The sequence below is a fragment of the Camponotus floridanus genome, unplaced genomic scaffold (genome assembly GCF_003227725.1).
Source record: "Camponotus floridanus strain SB8 unplaced genomic scaffold, Cflo_v7.5 scaffold2, whole genome shotgun sequence".
NCBI classification, from domain to species: domain Eukaryota; kingdom Metazoa; phylum Arthropoda; class Insecta; order Hymenoptera; family Formicidae; genus Camponotus; species Camponotus floridanus.
The window spans coordinates 6,908,016-6,922,854 of record NW_020229325.1 but is presented as its reverse complement, the minus strand read 5'-3'; the positions used below and the strand labels follow the sequence as shown (position 1 = coordinate 6,922,854).

At 29.6% G+C, this 14,839-nt stretch overlaps 4 protein-coding genes across 4 annotated transcripts; 3 read left to right on the top strand and 1 right to left on the bottom strand.

Annotated features, from left to right (window-relative positions):
* Nucleotides 1–310: 310 nt before the first annotated feature.
* On the top strand, nt 311–2,263 carry LOC105255533 (cytochrome P450 9e2). The gene has a single exon (XM_011264847.3). It carries the CDS (start codon nt 655–657, stop codon nt 2,233–2,235), a length of 1,581 nt encoding a protein of 526 aa, XP_011263149.2. The 5' UTR covers nt 311–654; the 3' UTR covers nt 2,236–2,263.
* Nucleotides 2,264–3,248: 985 nt separating this feature from the next.
* LOC105255534 (cytochrome P450 9e2) lies at nt 3,249–5,441 on the top strand. Its single transcript, XM_011264848.3, has 2 exons — nt 3,249–5,123; nt 5,429–5,441. Exons 1-2 carry the CDS (start codon nt 3,574–3,576, stop codon nt 5,430–5,432), a joined length of 1,554 nt encoding a protein of 517 aa, XP_011263150.2. The 5' UTR covers nt 3,249–3,573; the 3' UTR covers nt 5,433–5,441.
* Nucleotides 5,442–5,531: 90 nt separating this feature from the next.
* LOC112637735 (cytochrome P450 9e2-like) lies at nt 5,532–11,431 on the top strand. Its single transcript, XM_025407995.1, has 2 exons — nt 5,532–5,580; nt 10,784–11,431. The coding sequence occupies exons 1-2, from the start codon at nt 5,532–5,534 to the stop codon at nt 11,392–11,394; spliced, it is 660 nt and encodes a 219-aa protein (XP_025263780.1). The 3' UTR covers nt 11,395–11,431.
* Nucleotides 11,390–13,087, bottom strand: LOC112637755 (cytochrome P450 9e2-like). The gene is made up of 2 exons (XM_025408128.1): nt 12,975–13,087; nt 11,390–12,869 (listed from the first exon to the last, which is right to left on the bottom strand). Exon 2 carries the CDS (start codon nt 12,423–12,425, stop codon nt 11,427–11,429), a length of 999 nt encoding a protein of 332 aa, XP_025263913.1. The 5' UTR covers nt 12,426–12,869; nt 12,975–13,087; the 3' UTR covers nt 11,390–11,426.
* Nucleotides 13,088–14,839: the final 1,752 nt, after the last annotated feature.

Here is a 14,839-nt window from a genome sequence, read left to right as displayed (position 1 = left end):
TTAAAATTAAATAAAAAATAAAATTTTCTTATTCGTTTGCACATATGAAGTTTAATTTTAGGAAATTTTTCCAATTGTACGTAATTGTTTGTAATGTAGAAACCATTAATCCTCAATGTTTCAAGAAATATTGAAACGATATCAAACGAAAAGAATAATCAATAAAAATAATTCAGTAAGTGTTTAGGGACTTTATACATAATGTACGATATATACATAAACTTTCTGTATATGAAATATTTTCTATTTTTTATATACATTTTTCTTCCCAAAAAAAATTTCGAAGTAGGAAAGAGATAAAAAAGCTATGTATTTATTTGAAATATTTCAACAAATTTTACAACATATTTTCTTACCAAAAATGCCTCTTTATTTAGATGTTTGATAATCGAAGTTGAATGTAGATTCTACGCACGCGCACAAATATATACATATATTACATAATAAATGACTCACATGACATATCTATCTGCGAGTATATAAATGACGAACTCATGGCATTAGCAGTTGTCCGTTGTACTCTGATACGTAAAGTCCTTCGCATCGTTGAGACTTTAATAATATATGTGCATAAATATTCCAATAACAGTTCATGTAATGATCGCGCATTATTATTTTCGCAATTTAAATTCCATCGTGTGAATAAAAATCAGCATGGTATATATAATCGTGTTGTCAGTGATCGTGGGTGCTTTAGGCATATATTATTATCTCTTTAAAGATTTGAACTTTTTCAAAAATCATGAAATACCACATAAGACACCTCTCCCGTTACTGGGAAATATGGGATCGACTTTTTTCCGTCGCCAATCGACAGCTGAATTCGTTAAATCGTTATACGACTTATCTCCTGATGCCAAGTATGTCGGCATGTATGAATTTACCAGGCCACCAATAGTAATCCGCGATCCCGAGCTTATTAAATCCATCACATTGAAACATTTCGACATGTTTATGGATCGTCGCGCCTTTCTCGACGAAATACAAGATCCACTTCTTAGCAAGAATATCACCGCTCTTCGTGGAGAAAGATGGCGCGAAGTAAGAGCTATATTGAGCCCGGCTTTCACGTCCAGTAAAATGAAAAATATGTTCAAGTTGATGTCAAATTGCGCTATCGATTTTGCCAATTATTTGATGCAATTACCAACGGAGAAGAAGACAATGGAAATGAAAGAAGTATTTACGAGGTACACGAATGACGTAATAGCTTCTTGTGCTTTTGGCGTCAGTGTTGATTCCATGAGAAACCCGAAGAACGAATTCTATGTGTATGGCAAAGAAGCGACCGTTTTAGATACTGTCGTCTTACTGAAATTTTTCATATTTATACAGTTGCCTTGGCTGGCACGATTAATAAGACTGAAATTTGTTCGTGATGAAATAGCGAATTTTTTCCGAGATCTCGTAAAAGTCACAATAAAAACTAGAGATGAGAATGGTATCGTTCGACCAGACATGTTACAGCTGATGATGGAGAAGCGAGATAAAGATGATAAAATAGAACTGACTATCGACGATATAGTTGCCCAGGTGTTTATTTTCTTTTTTGGCGGTTTCGACAGCAGTTCTTCATTAATGTGTTTCGCCGCTCATGAAATCGCGATAAATCAGGACGTACAAGACAGACTTCACAATGAGATCGATGAAGTTTTAGAAAAAACAAATGGACAAGGATCATACGAAGCAATTAATAGCATGGAATACTTAGACGCTGTGATTAACGAGACCCTCAGAATGTATCCGATTGGTGCGATGTTAGATAGATTATGCTTGAAAGATTTCGAGTTACCGCCAACATTACCTGGAGTAAAACCCTTTACTGTAAAAAAAGGACACGGCATATGGATACCGGTTTATGGACTTCATCACGATCCTCAATACTTTAAAGAGCCAGGAAGATTCGATCCTGAACGTTTCCTTGGTGATCGGAAAAAAGAGAGTCTCAATTGCGGAGCCTATCTTCCCTTTGGTCTAGGTCCTAGAATGTGTATAGGAAGCAGATTCGCATTGCTAGAAACAAAGGTTCTGCTCTTTCATCTACTGGCACGTTGTGATCTCGAACCTTGCGAGAAGACATCAATACCGTTCAAATTTTCTAAAAACATCTTTAATTTGATGCCCGAAGGAGGTTTCTGGCTGAATGTATCTCCAAGAAAATATTCACATCATATTATTGCAGTTAATGTTTCGAATGACAAAAGCAAATGTTGTAAGCAAATTTTATTAATTTAATAGAATCATCGAAATCTATATTTAGAAAATGCATAAAATGCATAAAATGTTATTTGCTGTTGTCCTATAATAATGTAATATAATATTTTAACAAAGAATAAAATTTTTCATATATGATTTTATTTTTTATCTCTTGCAATTTATAACTTTTATAAAATCTGAAACTTTAGTATTCCAAATATTAATTACTTGTATGAAACAAAAACTTCGATGTTAGAAGATTGTATGAAGAAAATATATACAATTATATATGTACTTTATTGATATCTTTGAGATAAAACGTGCATTTCTCTGTTAAATTCATTCTAAATTCGAACGCTGTTTAACTGATATTATAACGATATACTATAATATAATATTATTAGAATTATGATATAACATCACATTTAATGCGTAATTATTTGCGCAGCAAATTATTCAGATTCTGAGTATAAAAAATTACAACGTGTAGTTTATTTAATAAAAAATTATTACTCTTTTATCATTTATTATAGCACTTCCTCAATATGAAAATAACAATCTGTGAATGATTATGCAGTTTGCGCAACTATATATAAGCCTAATGAGGTACATACAAATGTTTACATAAATGTTATCTCAAAGCATAAACATGTCAACTATTATTCGAATAAAAATTTATTTAAAATTAAATGAAAATGAAAAAAAAAATTTTATTATTCGTTTGCAGATATAAAATTTAATTTCAGAAAACTTATTTATTAATACATAATTGCTCGTAATGTAGAAACCATGAATCCTCAAATAATGTTCAGGAAATATTGAATAGAAATTAAACGAAAAATAATCCATAAATAAAAAGTGATTCAATAAGTGTTTAGGGACTTTATACATAATATACAATATATACATAAGCTTTCTGAAAGATGAAATCTACATTTTATATACATTTTCCAAAAGAGAAACTTTCTTTTATTATGTATATATAGAAGTAGAAAAAAGATAAGAAGCTAAATATATTTATTTGAAATATTTTATTAAATTTTACAACATATTTTCTCATCAAAAATGCCTTATCATGTGATTGGGAATAGAGTTTGGATGTGAAATTTACCTGTGGCGCACATGATTATATACGCATACTACGCAATAAATGACTCACATGACGCCATATCTGTCTGCGTGAATATAAAAGAAGAATATTACTCACGGCAGCAGCAGTTGAGCACCGTATTCCGAGGCGTAACGTCTCTCGCATTGCTCTAATTTTAATAACGACATATACGTATAAATATTTTCTCTCAAGTGACAGTTCGCATAATAATCGCGCATTATCATTTTTTTCACAATTTCAATTCTATGGTGTGAATAAAAATCAGCATGATATATATAATCGTGTTATCGGTGATCGTGGGTGCTTTAGGCATATATTATTATCTTTTTAAAGATTTGAACTTTTTTAAGAAACATGGGATACCGTATAAGAAACCTCTCCCATTACTGGGGAACATGGGATCGACATTCTTTCGTCGCGAATCGGTAGCTGAATTAATTAAATCGATATATGATTTATCTCCTAACGCCAAATATGTCGGCATGTACGACTTGACTAGGCCACTCATAGTACTCCGCGATCCCGAGCTTATTAAATCCGTCACGTTGAAACATTTCGACATGTTTATGGATCGTCGCTCTTTTATCGAGGAAAGCCAAGATCCACTTTTGGGTAAGAATCTTTCTGCTCTTCGTGGAGAAAGATGGCGCGAAGTAAGATCTATATTGAGCCCCGCTTTCACGTCCAGTAAAATGAAAAATATGTTCAAGCTGATGTCGGATTGCGCCGGCAAATTTAGTAATTACTTGGCGGAAATGCCAGCAGAGAAGAGGATAATGGAAATAAAAGAAGCATTTACGAGGTACACGAATGACGTAATAGCTACTTGTGCCTTTGGCGTCAGTGTTGATTCCATGAGAAACCCGAAGAATGAATTCTACGTATACGGAAGAGAGGCAACCGTTTTCAATACTGTTGCCTTACTGAAGTTTTATATATTTAGAAGCTTGCCTTGGTTGGCACAAATAATGAGATTGAAATTATTTCCTGAAAAAATAACGAATTTTTTCCGAGATCTCATAAAAACCACAATAAAAACTAGAGATGAGAATGGTATTGTTCGACCAGACATGTTACAGCTGATGATGGAGAATAGAGATAAGGATAATAGGACAGAATTGACTATCGATGATATGGTAGCCCAGGCGTTCATTTTTTTCTTGGGCGGCTTCGAGAGCAGTTCTGTATTAATGTGTTTTGCCGCTCATGAAATCGCTGTAAATCAGGACATACAAAAAAGACTTCACAATGAGATCGATGAGGTTTTAGAAAAAACAAATGGACAAGGATCATACGAAGCAATTAATAGCATGGAGTATTTAGATGCTGTGATTAACGAGGCCCTCAGGATGTATCCGGCTGGTTTAGCGTTGGATAGATTATGCTTAAAAGATTTCGAGTTACCGCCGACATTACCAGGAATGAAATCCTTTACTCTAAAAAAAGGACACGCCATATGGATACCGATTTATGGACTTCATCACGATCCTCAATACTTTAAAGAACCAGGAAAATTCGATCCCGAACGTTTTCTTGGTGAGAGAAAAAAAGAGAGTCTCAATTGCGGAGCCTATCTTCCCTTTGGTCTAGGTCCTAGAATGTGTATAGGTAACAGATTCGCATTGCTGGAAACGAAGGTTCTGCTCTTTCATCTATTGGCACGTTGCGATTTCGAGCCTTGCGAAAGGACATCGATGCCGCTCAAGCTTTCTAAAGGTGGCTTTACTTTGAAGCCCGAGGGAGATTTCTGGCTGAATATATCACCAAGAAAAAATCCACATCATACTATTGCAGTCAATGTCGCAAATGGCAAATTGTAAGTAAATTTCGTTAATTTAATTGGCTTATCGAAATTTATAATTGAAAAATGCATAAAAAATTATTTGCTGTTATTTTGTTGTAATTAATAATGTAATATATTAATTTTTTAACAAAAAGTAAAACATGTTTTCACTTATTTCTATTTTTAGTCTCTTAGAATTCATAATTTTCAAAAAATCTTAAACTTTCGTACTTCAAATATTAATCATTTGTGTACAAGAAACAAGAACTTCGATGTTAGAATAAAGAGATCATTTGAAATATATAGCTATACTTGTATTTTATTTATATCTTTTTCAGATAAAACATATGTGAAAAAGCAACTAAGGATCAAGTTGAAGCCAAACATTTATCTCTTGACTTTTCGATAAGCAGCTATTTACTAATTTACTTTAAGCGAGTAATGGAGATAAATCGATTGAATGATCGGAGTCCTTATCCAGAAATTCTTGGTAAATATAATGTAAATTGAACAATGCAACTAACGAAACAGAGGTATATACTATTAATCATAAATATAGTGTTATATGATGTAAGTTTTGTCTATAATAATTAAATATTCGATACATTTTTTATGCGTTAAAAATAAAGCTATTATATATTATCTTTTGTGTATTGAAAGTAATAAAAACATGAAAAGATAAGACAGTACGAAGAAAATTAAAGATCGAGTGATATTTGTTATCATATTTGTTATTGTTATCTCGTATTGTGTTATCATGATTATCAACTTGTAACTTTATCACTTTCGCTTATTACTTTTTATCTCATATAGATAATAACTGCACAAATATTGTGATAAACATCTGTATTTTTTTATTCATTCTATTGTAGATATTTTATAGAAATTATTTTTATAATTTATCATTTGTGATAATAAAGGTATAATATAATTACAATTATAAGACTGTTAATAATTTTATAAAAAGATAGATCATTTTTATTATCAAAAATTAAATGTAATTATTAAGAATATCAGAACTTTTTATATAAATGAAAACTGACCTTAAGTAATCAGTTACAGATTACTGTTCTAAATTATTGCATCAACCTTCAAAAATACAGAAAATTCAAACAAATAAGTAATTTTTTCTCTTTTTTTTCTTTTAGTTATTTTGCTCATGTTTATAAAATTTTTAAAGCATAAAATAATAGAAATAAAATATAATTTAGTAATATATATTTTTTTTTGTTCATTAAAACAATTTTTTTGTTTTTTACAAATAGTGCAATATTTTAATTAGTACTGTATATAACTAACAAAAATTGTAATTGTCAAATGTTTACAGGCGAGCATTAAAAAAAGATTAAAAATAACTATTGTTATAAATATTATTGTAACAATAACAATAGCCACAATTATACAGAATTATAAATTTGCCCTGGAAAACTACGGAATTATAAGATTTTCCCTTTGCAAGTACTAGATCCATTTCATGACAGGGAGTTTCCCGATCTGGCTGTATAATAGACGGGATTCTGTGCGTCGAGAGCGGAGAGGTCTCTCTCTCGCATTGACCAAGGAGGATCTGCATTGGTTGCACGTTCTCGCGCGCAGTTGCACGGTGGATAACAGCCGTATAATATATTCGGCTACGTGATTGGGCGTTTCCAGAGACGCGATACGAGCTTGTGAATGCCACTTTAATGAGCGGTCGGAAGCGTGCTCGCTTTCCCCAGCGCGGCGGTCGCTCGGCCCTTCCAAAGGAATCGCGCGCGCGACGGACCTCTCGACGGACACAAACCGACTTGTATTAAATAAGGCGTTCGCGTGACGCTTGCCATAGTACTCGCTATAGCAAGCCAACTGGACACTTTGTTGCATTTGATCCACTTGGTCATTAGATACGGTTATCCTTCGATGCTACGAGAGATCCTTGTAATTTAGATAATTAGCGGTCGAATGATAATCATCGGCCAAGTTCTCCATGCGCTTAATGTATTGTAACGATCGATGACTGCGACAACTAGTTTTTATATTTACTCATAATCTCATAATATATACTCAGATATTAGTAACTATCAACTATTTTTTTCCCACAAAATTATAATATTAAATAAAGAAAAAATAAGTAATTGACAAAAGACTATTGATATTCATAGTCTATCTAGTAAATAGACTCGTAAAATCTTTTAACAAAAGAGCATTTTGTAAATTCAATAAAATTTAATATTGTATAGATATAAATAGTTCGTATAGCCTGTATATATTAAATAATTTGTATAGTGTATATATATATATATATATATATATATATATATATATATATATATATATGTATTCTTGCGAAACTATATCACTGGTAAAAATGGCCATTTTCAACTCCCCGAGGTGTATGTCCGAGCAAGTATCCTGACTCGATAAAAGTACCCCTTCTCTAATCTAATTCACTTACCACCGCTGGAAAGGGACCGCATGTTGGAGAAGGGCTAGGAATTGATGAAGTAGGGATCATAAGGGTGGCTCGAAACGATGCATTGTCTCGCTACGAAGAAATTGAGCAGGGTGTGTGGCAAAAACATTCTTATAATTATTTTTTGAGTTTTTTGCCTTATTCTCCTTTCGTATATATGTAATTACAAAATATATGCGAAGTAAATATTAAAACTAAAAAGACGGCGATTAAAATTGTTAAATTTAGCGTGAAAAGCGTCGTTTGAATTTTATTTTTCTAATATATGTTTTCTGATTAAAATTATCAAAAAAGTAATTTATAATTATATAATAATATAATAACTTTCTTAAAAATTGTTTCCATTAAAAAATATTCCTTTCATGATTCGAAATTTCAATTTTAGCATTATTATATATTACGAAGTAAAAAATTCGTGCAATTACAATTACGACTAAGATAAATAAAGTCGTAAACTTACATTGTAGATATATTAGGTGAGAGTTTCCCAAATTCAAAAACGTTCGACAAACTTGATTTGTACTTGATTTATCTGAAATGAAAAAAATATTTCTCATTAATTTAAGTTTAATTTTATTGAATCTTATTTTAGTATATTTATGTTAACCATAATATTATTAAATTTATAGTTATTAATTCTAATATAAAAAATGTTCGTCATTCCGTTTCATTACTATTCATTACTATTATAATATGCATATTTATGAATGCATGAGATATTTTGCAACCGAATTATACACCGAAGTAAATATCAAGACTGAAAAAAGATTGCAATTAAAATTATTATTGCTAAATTTATCATGAAAATTGTCCTTTAAATTTTATTTTTCTAATACATGATATATGTTTTATGATTAAAATAATCAAAAAATAATTTACAACGCAATAATTTAAAAATTGTTTCCACATTAAAAAATATCCTTTTTTATCATATCGAATTATGTTGTTAATGAGAATATGTAAACAAGAAATTATGTAGAAATTATTTTCTTGTAAAAGATAACGTAATAAATTATTTTTTGTATACGCCATCACTCTTTGTTAATCGATAAGGATGGATGTAATTATTTCGACAAATTTATTTTGACATAAAATTTATTTGTGAGAAAAAATCTGGATGTCTTTTTAACATTTAATAAGAGATAAAAAATCAAGAAACTTAAAATATTATGCATATAAAATAATAATTTCTTAAATTAAATTTTTCAGAAAATATAGGGAGAAAGAAAATGTGTGTAAATATCTAAAGATAATTACTTGGTGTAATAAATGTATGCATGACATATTGTATATTTATATTATAAATCAGATGCATTTGTAACAAGATAAGCTGTACAGCAAAGAAAAATGAAATTTCCGCAATGTGTAAATATAATTATATTTAACTTGTAATTTAAAAGAATGACCATAAGCTAGAGAATATAATAATAATGCATACACACACACACACACACACACTATCAGTATGACAATTATTTCTGGTTCATGTATGGGAGAATGAAATATATTTTTACAATATATTAAAAAAAAGTATTATTTTCTTTATAAATATATATTTATATTTATTATATAATTTTTAGTATAATAATAAGTATAATAATAGGTGCAAATTTATGCCATCGAGTTATGTAAAATTTATTGTAATTATATTAATTGTAATTATAATTTATTGTAATTATATTTTCACTAATATTTCGAAAATTTTAAAATATCTAACACCGCATTTCTATTTTCATAATATAACATTATATATAGTAGTAATGAAAGTGTATCCATAATTGTGATTGTACCTTATATAGAATGTTACAGTTACATATTGTATAAATGTTTCGGTAAAGTATTGTATGATTAATTTTTAATAGCATATTCCAAATTAATTATATGTAGAAACAGAAATTTTAAATGTATTGCTATGTTTCGCAATAATTTCAAAGTTATGAATAAAGTTATAGTTTTTTAATGATATTACATATATTATATATATGATATTATATACTTTCTCTTCTCTTTTATGTTCATGCTCATAATTATGCACACACATACATACACACACACACATACATGCATATTAAAAATCAATTATCAATATGATCGTGTCATCAATATCATCAATACGAAAATTTAATGCGTCCCCTCGCAACATATACAAATACATTAGCGTTCGCAACTTATTTATTAATTTACATTTACAACTTATACTATTAATTCCTTAAATCTAATTGCATCTCTACTTATCCTACTTAACTCATACACACACGCCAATTTTTCCTACTTGCTATTTTAACTAATTAATTCTGCTTTCGGCTTACAGTAATATTTCTTCATCCTCTCTCTTTCTCTCCCTCTCTGTCCCTCTCTCTCTCTCTCTCTCTCTTTCTCACTCTATTGATTTGTAGTTGATATATTAATTGTTTAAAAAATTACTTTAAAAAATAAGTCAAAGAGCGCCCATGTAAAATAATTGTAGCTCAAAGAAATATTATTTTATTGCTTAAATATTAATTTTTTATAAAAAGTATAACGTTAGAAATTTGCATCAAATTGTACACTAAAAATATTATGTACGTTATATAATATAATTATTTTGTTATATTGTTTCAATACTAAAATTATTATATTTAATAAAGTTCAATATATATGATTATTCGATGTATATATACATTATATATTAATTATGTATATATACATTATATATTTTAATCACTATAAAAAATCTTTAAAATATATGTATCTTATCAAATAAAATATTAAAATAAAAATATATGCATAACATATTATACATATTTAGATATGTATATATCTATAAAAAAGACTACTAAAATTTAAAGTCAACTAAAAAAAATTTAATACATAAAAGCTTGACCCTATATTGCAATAAAAAAATAATGTCTTGACTTACATAATTATTATAATAAATGTATTTATAATTTATGACATTTGCAATTGGTATTACAATATTTCATATTATCGAGTTTTTAAAACAATTATGTAATTACTAATTATTAATAATTGCCGAATTTGTAAAAAAAAAATTAAAAACAGTTTTTATCATTATTTACGACACGAATTTTATCAAACAAACAGTAACAAATTAATGATCTTACACTGCTTATGAAACAATTTTAATATGTTGGAACCTATATCACTTTTTTATATCATCAAATATTATAAACAAACAAGTTTGGAGAAAACTTTCTTATTAATATTACTTCTTATTAATATTACTAAAATGTTTTTTAAGATTTTGCAACACCCACAATATCTTTCGTTGCTCACGAAATTGCAACTAATCCAGACGTTCAAGTGAAATTACGGCAGGAAATTGATCAAATATTAGAAGAATCGAATGGACAAGTGACTTTTGAAATTATTAATCAGTTTCAATACTTAGATGCAATAATAAAGGAAACTCTTAGATTATATCCAGCCATTATCTTAGAAAGAGTATGTGATGAGACTTATGAATTACCACCCGCGTTACCAGGCGAGAAGCCCTTCATTATGAAGAAAGGTATGACTGTTTGGATTCCGGCTTATGCGATCCATCATGATGCAAAGTATTATGATGATCCAGAAAAGTTTCGTCCTGAAAGATTTTTAGACAATAAGATGTATCACAACTCTCCATGCTATATACCGTTTGGATTAGGGCCGAGAATGTGTATAGCGAATAGATTTGCTATGCTAGAGGTAAAAGTCTTACTTTTTCATCTATTAGCACGATGTGAGCTAAAACCTTGTGTAAAAACAACAATGCCATTAAAATTCAGCAAAAAAACTTTAATGCTAAAGCCGGAAGGTGGATTTTGGTTAAATGTTCAACGCAGAAGCGATATGCATCCTGTGCTTTAATCAACAATCGTTGATTAATCAACGATTGTTGATTAAAGCACAGGATGCATATCGCTTCTGCGTTGAACATTTAACCAAAATCCACCTTCCGGCTTTAGCATTAAAGTTTTTTTGCTGAATTTTAATGGCATTGTTGTTTTTACACAAGGTTTTAGCTCACATCGTGCTAATAGATGAAAAAGTAAGACTTTTACCTCTAGCATAGCAAATCTATTCGCTATACACATTCTCGGCCCTAATCCAAACGGTATATAGCATGGAGAGTTGTGATACATCTTATTGTCTAAAAATCTTTCAGGACGAAACTTTTCTGGATCATCATAATACTTTGCATCATGATGGATCGCATAAGCCGGAATCCAAACAGTCATACCTTTCTTCATAATGAAGGGCTTCTCGCCTGGTAACGCGGGTGGTAATTCATAAGTCTCATCACATACTCTTTCTAAGATAATGGCTGGATATAATCTAAGAGTTTCCTTTATTATTGCATCTAAGTATTGAAACTGATTAATAATTTCAAAAGTCACTTGTCCATTCGATTCTTCTAATATTTGATCAATTTCCTGCCGTAATTTCACTTGAACGTCTGGATTAGTTGCAATTTCGTGAGCAACGAAAGATATTGTGGTTGAAGTAGTTTCAAGGCTAGCGAAGGAAAAAATAAATGCTTGCGCAGCCATGTCATCGATGTCAAGCTCTTTACGTTCTCTTTTACCTCTGATATCCATCATCAATTGGATCATATCCGGACGAATAATGTTTTCAGCATCACGTGTAGCGATAGTAGTTCTTATAATATCTTTAAAGAAATTCGATACGTGACTGCTTATAATTTTTACATTGAAAATTCGACCGAACGTTCGAAAAGTCAAAAGAAAAATAATTTTCATAATGGGGAAGTTGGTCGCTTCTTTCCCGTAAACATAAAACTTGTTCGTTGGATCCTTCATAGAATTGATCTTGATTCCAAAAGCACACGTAGCGATGACATCGTTCGTATATTTAGTGAAGACGTCTTTCATATTCATGTCGCTTTTTTTCTCCTGGTATCGATGTGGAAAGAAAATTAGCAAAATCCACAGCGCATTTCGACATCAAGGTAAACATCATTTTCATCTTGCTAGATGTAAAAGAGGGACTTAATAGAGTTCGCACATCCCGCCACTTTTGTCCATGAAGAAAAAGCAGATTATTCGCAAACAAGAGTTCGTTCAAAACCCTCAAACTGCGACGATTAGGAAATGCTTCGAAATTCTTCACAAGAATAGATTTAATTATTTCTGGATCGCGAAGTAGAAAAATCGGATTTGTCATGGCGTAGAATCCAAAGTATTTTGCGTCCGGATTGAAATTATATATCTTGCAAATAAAATCAGCCATATTCGGCGAAATATATATCCGATGTCATGTTGCCCAGTATTGGAACAGATGGTACGTGAATCACATCGTGTCTTTTGAAAAAATTGTAATTTCTAAACAGATAATGAATGCCAAGTGCATTAACCACGATTGATAACAATATCGATCAATATTCCATTGTTATTTCAAATTGTCGTTGCAATTTGTTTGCAAAATACCTGCTGAAATTTGATTTAACACACTAGCGAGATTGTTACTACGAATCGCTGCGGATAACTGTTAGTATGATAGTTTTATACCACCTAATATAATCTTACAAGGAAAGATCGACCTTGGGGACACCGGTTTGAATAAAATTTTAAGTGCGTAAAGTACTCGACTAAACAAGTTTTTGAGGAAAGTGAGAGGACGCTCAGCCGTTTTAAAAAAAAACCAAGTGAAAAATAGAGGCCGTATCTTGTAATACCAGTAAGTCTTGTAATACCAGTTTAGATTGATCGTGATGTAAGCGGCGTAGCTCGGGCAGTAAAGCCCGAGGCTATTATACTGCTGGTCACAGGTTCGATCCAGAACTGTGATAGTTTCTTATTTTTTTACGCGAAACCTACAATATTTTTTTAAATGAAAAAAATTAAATAAATAATTTAATTTTTTTGTTTTTATTTTATTTTTATTTTAGGAAAGCGTTGCGTCCTCTCACTTTCCTCAAAAACTTCTTTGGTCGAGTACTACACGCACTTAAAATTTTATTCAAATCGGTGTCCCCAAGATCGCGACCTCTCCTTGTCAGATCTTTCTGATGCAAGTGTTCTGCAACTGACATTATTTAAGAGTATTGATTGATAAAATTACTATAGAATTAAATGATTAAAATTTTGCAATGGATCATAAACATTTTCTTAGTCTACTAGTCTACTGGTGATATTAATATAATACTTACTTGATAATTAACATATGAGTACTACAAGATATAATTAAATATTGATATATTTTTGATGTCAAAATTGTACAATTTATTTATCTCTTTAAAATAATATTTTTATTTACATACAAATAATTATTTTCAATATAAAAATTATAATATGTTTTGCAATGGAATTAAATTTCTGTTGATGCTATTATATTATAGAATTAATTTTAAAGTTTAGAACACTCTCTATATGTTACAAATATGAGAGATTTATTTACAACAATCGAGAAAAAAAGAATTAGAAATGACAACAGGAGTAAAAAATACTCGTATATAAAAATTTTTTGTTTTATACAAATTATTTTACTTAAGATTACTTTATGTGTATGCGTGAGTGTTTCCTTTGTATGTATATATTTATCAAAAGAAAATGTATCAACATTACTAATTATTAACAGATATTTATTAAATATTAATAGATATTTTCCATATTTTCCTTGAATATATAAAAATAAGAAATATTACACAGTTTAATTATGTGAGATCTAAATACATATATCTTGTAAAATAGCACTATATAAAGACATTTCATTATTTTAGTTAACTTTAATTTTTTATGTGCATTTTTCTGTTAAATTCACTTCTTATCAATTCTTATCATCTGTTTGTTGATATTATTATGATATGCTAATATTAATCAATATTGAAATAACATATTGTGAATAATGATTGTACAGTTTTACATTAGTTATTATTATGTTATTCTAATAAAATTTTGTCACAAAATGTAACATCAAAGCATAAACACGTCAACTATTATTTGAATAAGGAATGTATGTGTGTGTGTGTGTGTGTGTGTGTGTGTGTGTGTGTGAACAAGATTATGTAATTATGTAATATGTATATGTTTCTATAAAATAAATGCTATTACTATAAATAAACAAATTTTTAATAATAAATTTCTTAACAGATTTTGAATTGTATATTTTAACAAACAATTCTTCAATTGCTTAATATATATGCAAGTCGAACATATCCCTTTCAACTGTGTTCGCATATAAATATATAAAATTCCTCATTGTTGGTACACAAGATATAATATAATATGTATAGAACGATATGTGCACATACAATTGACATTTAACAATTAAACTAAATAAAGTTTTAATATAA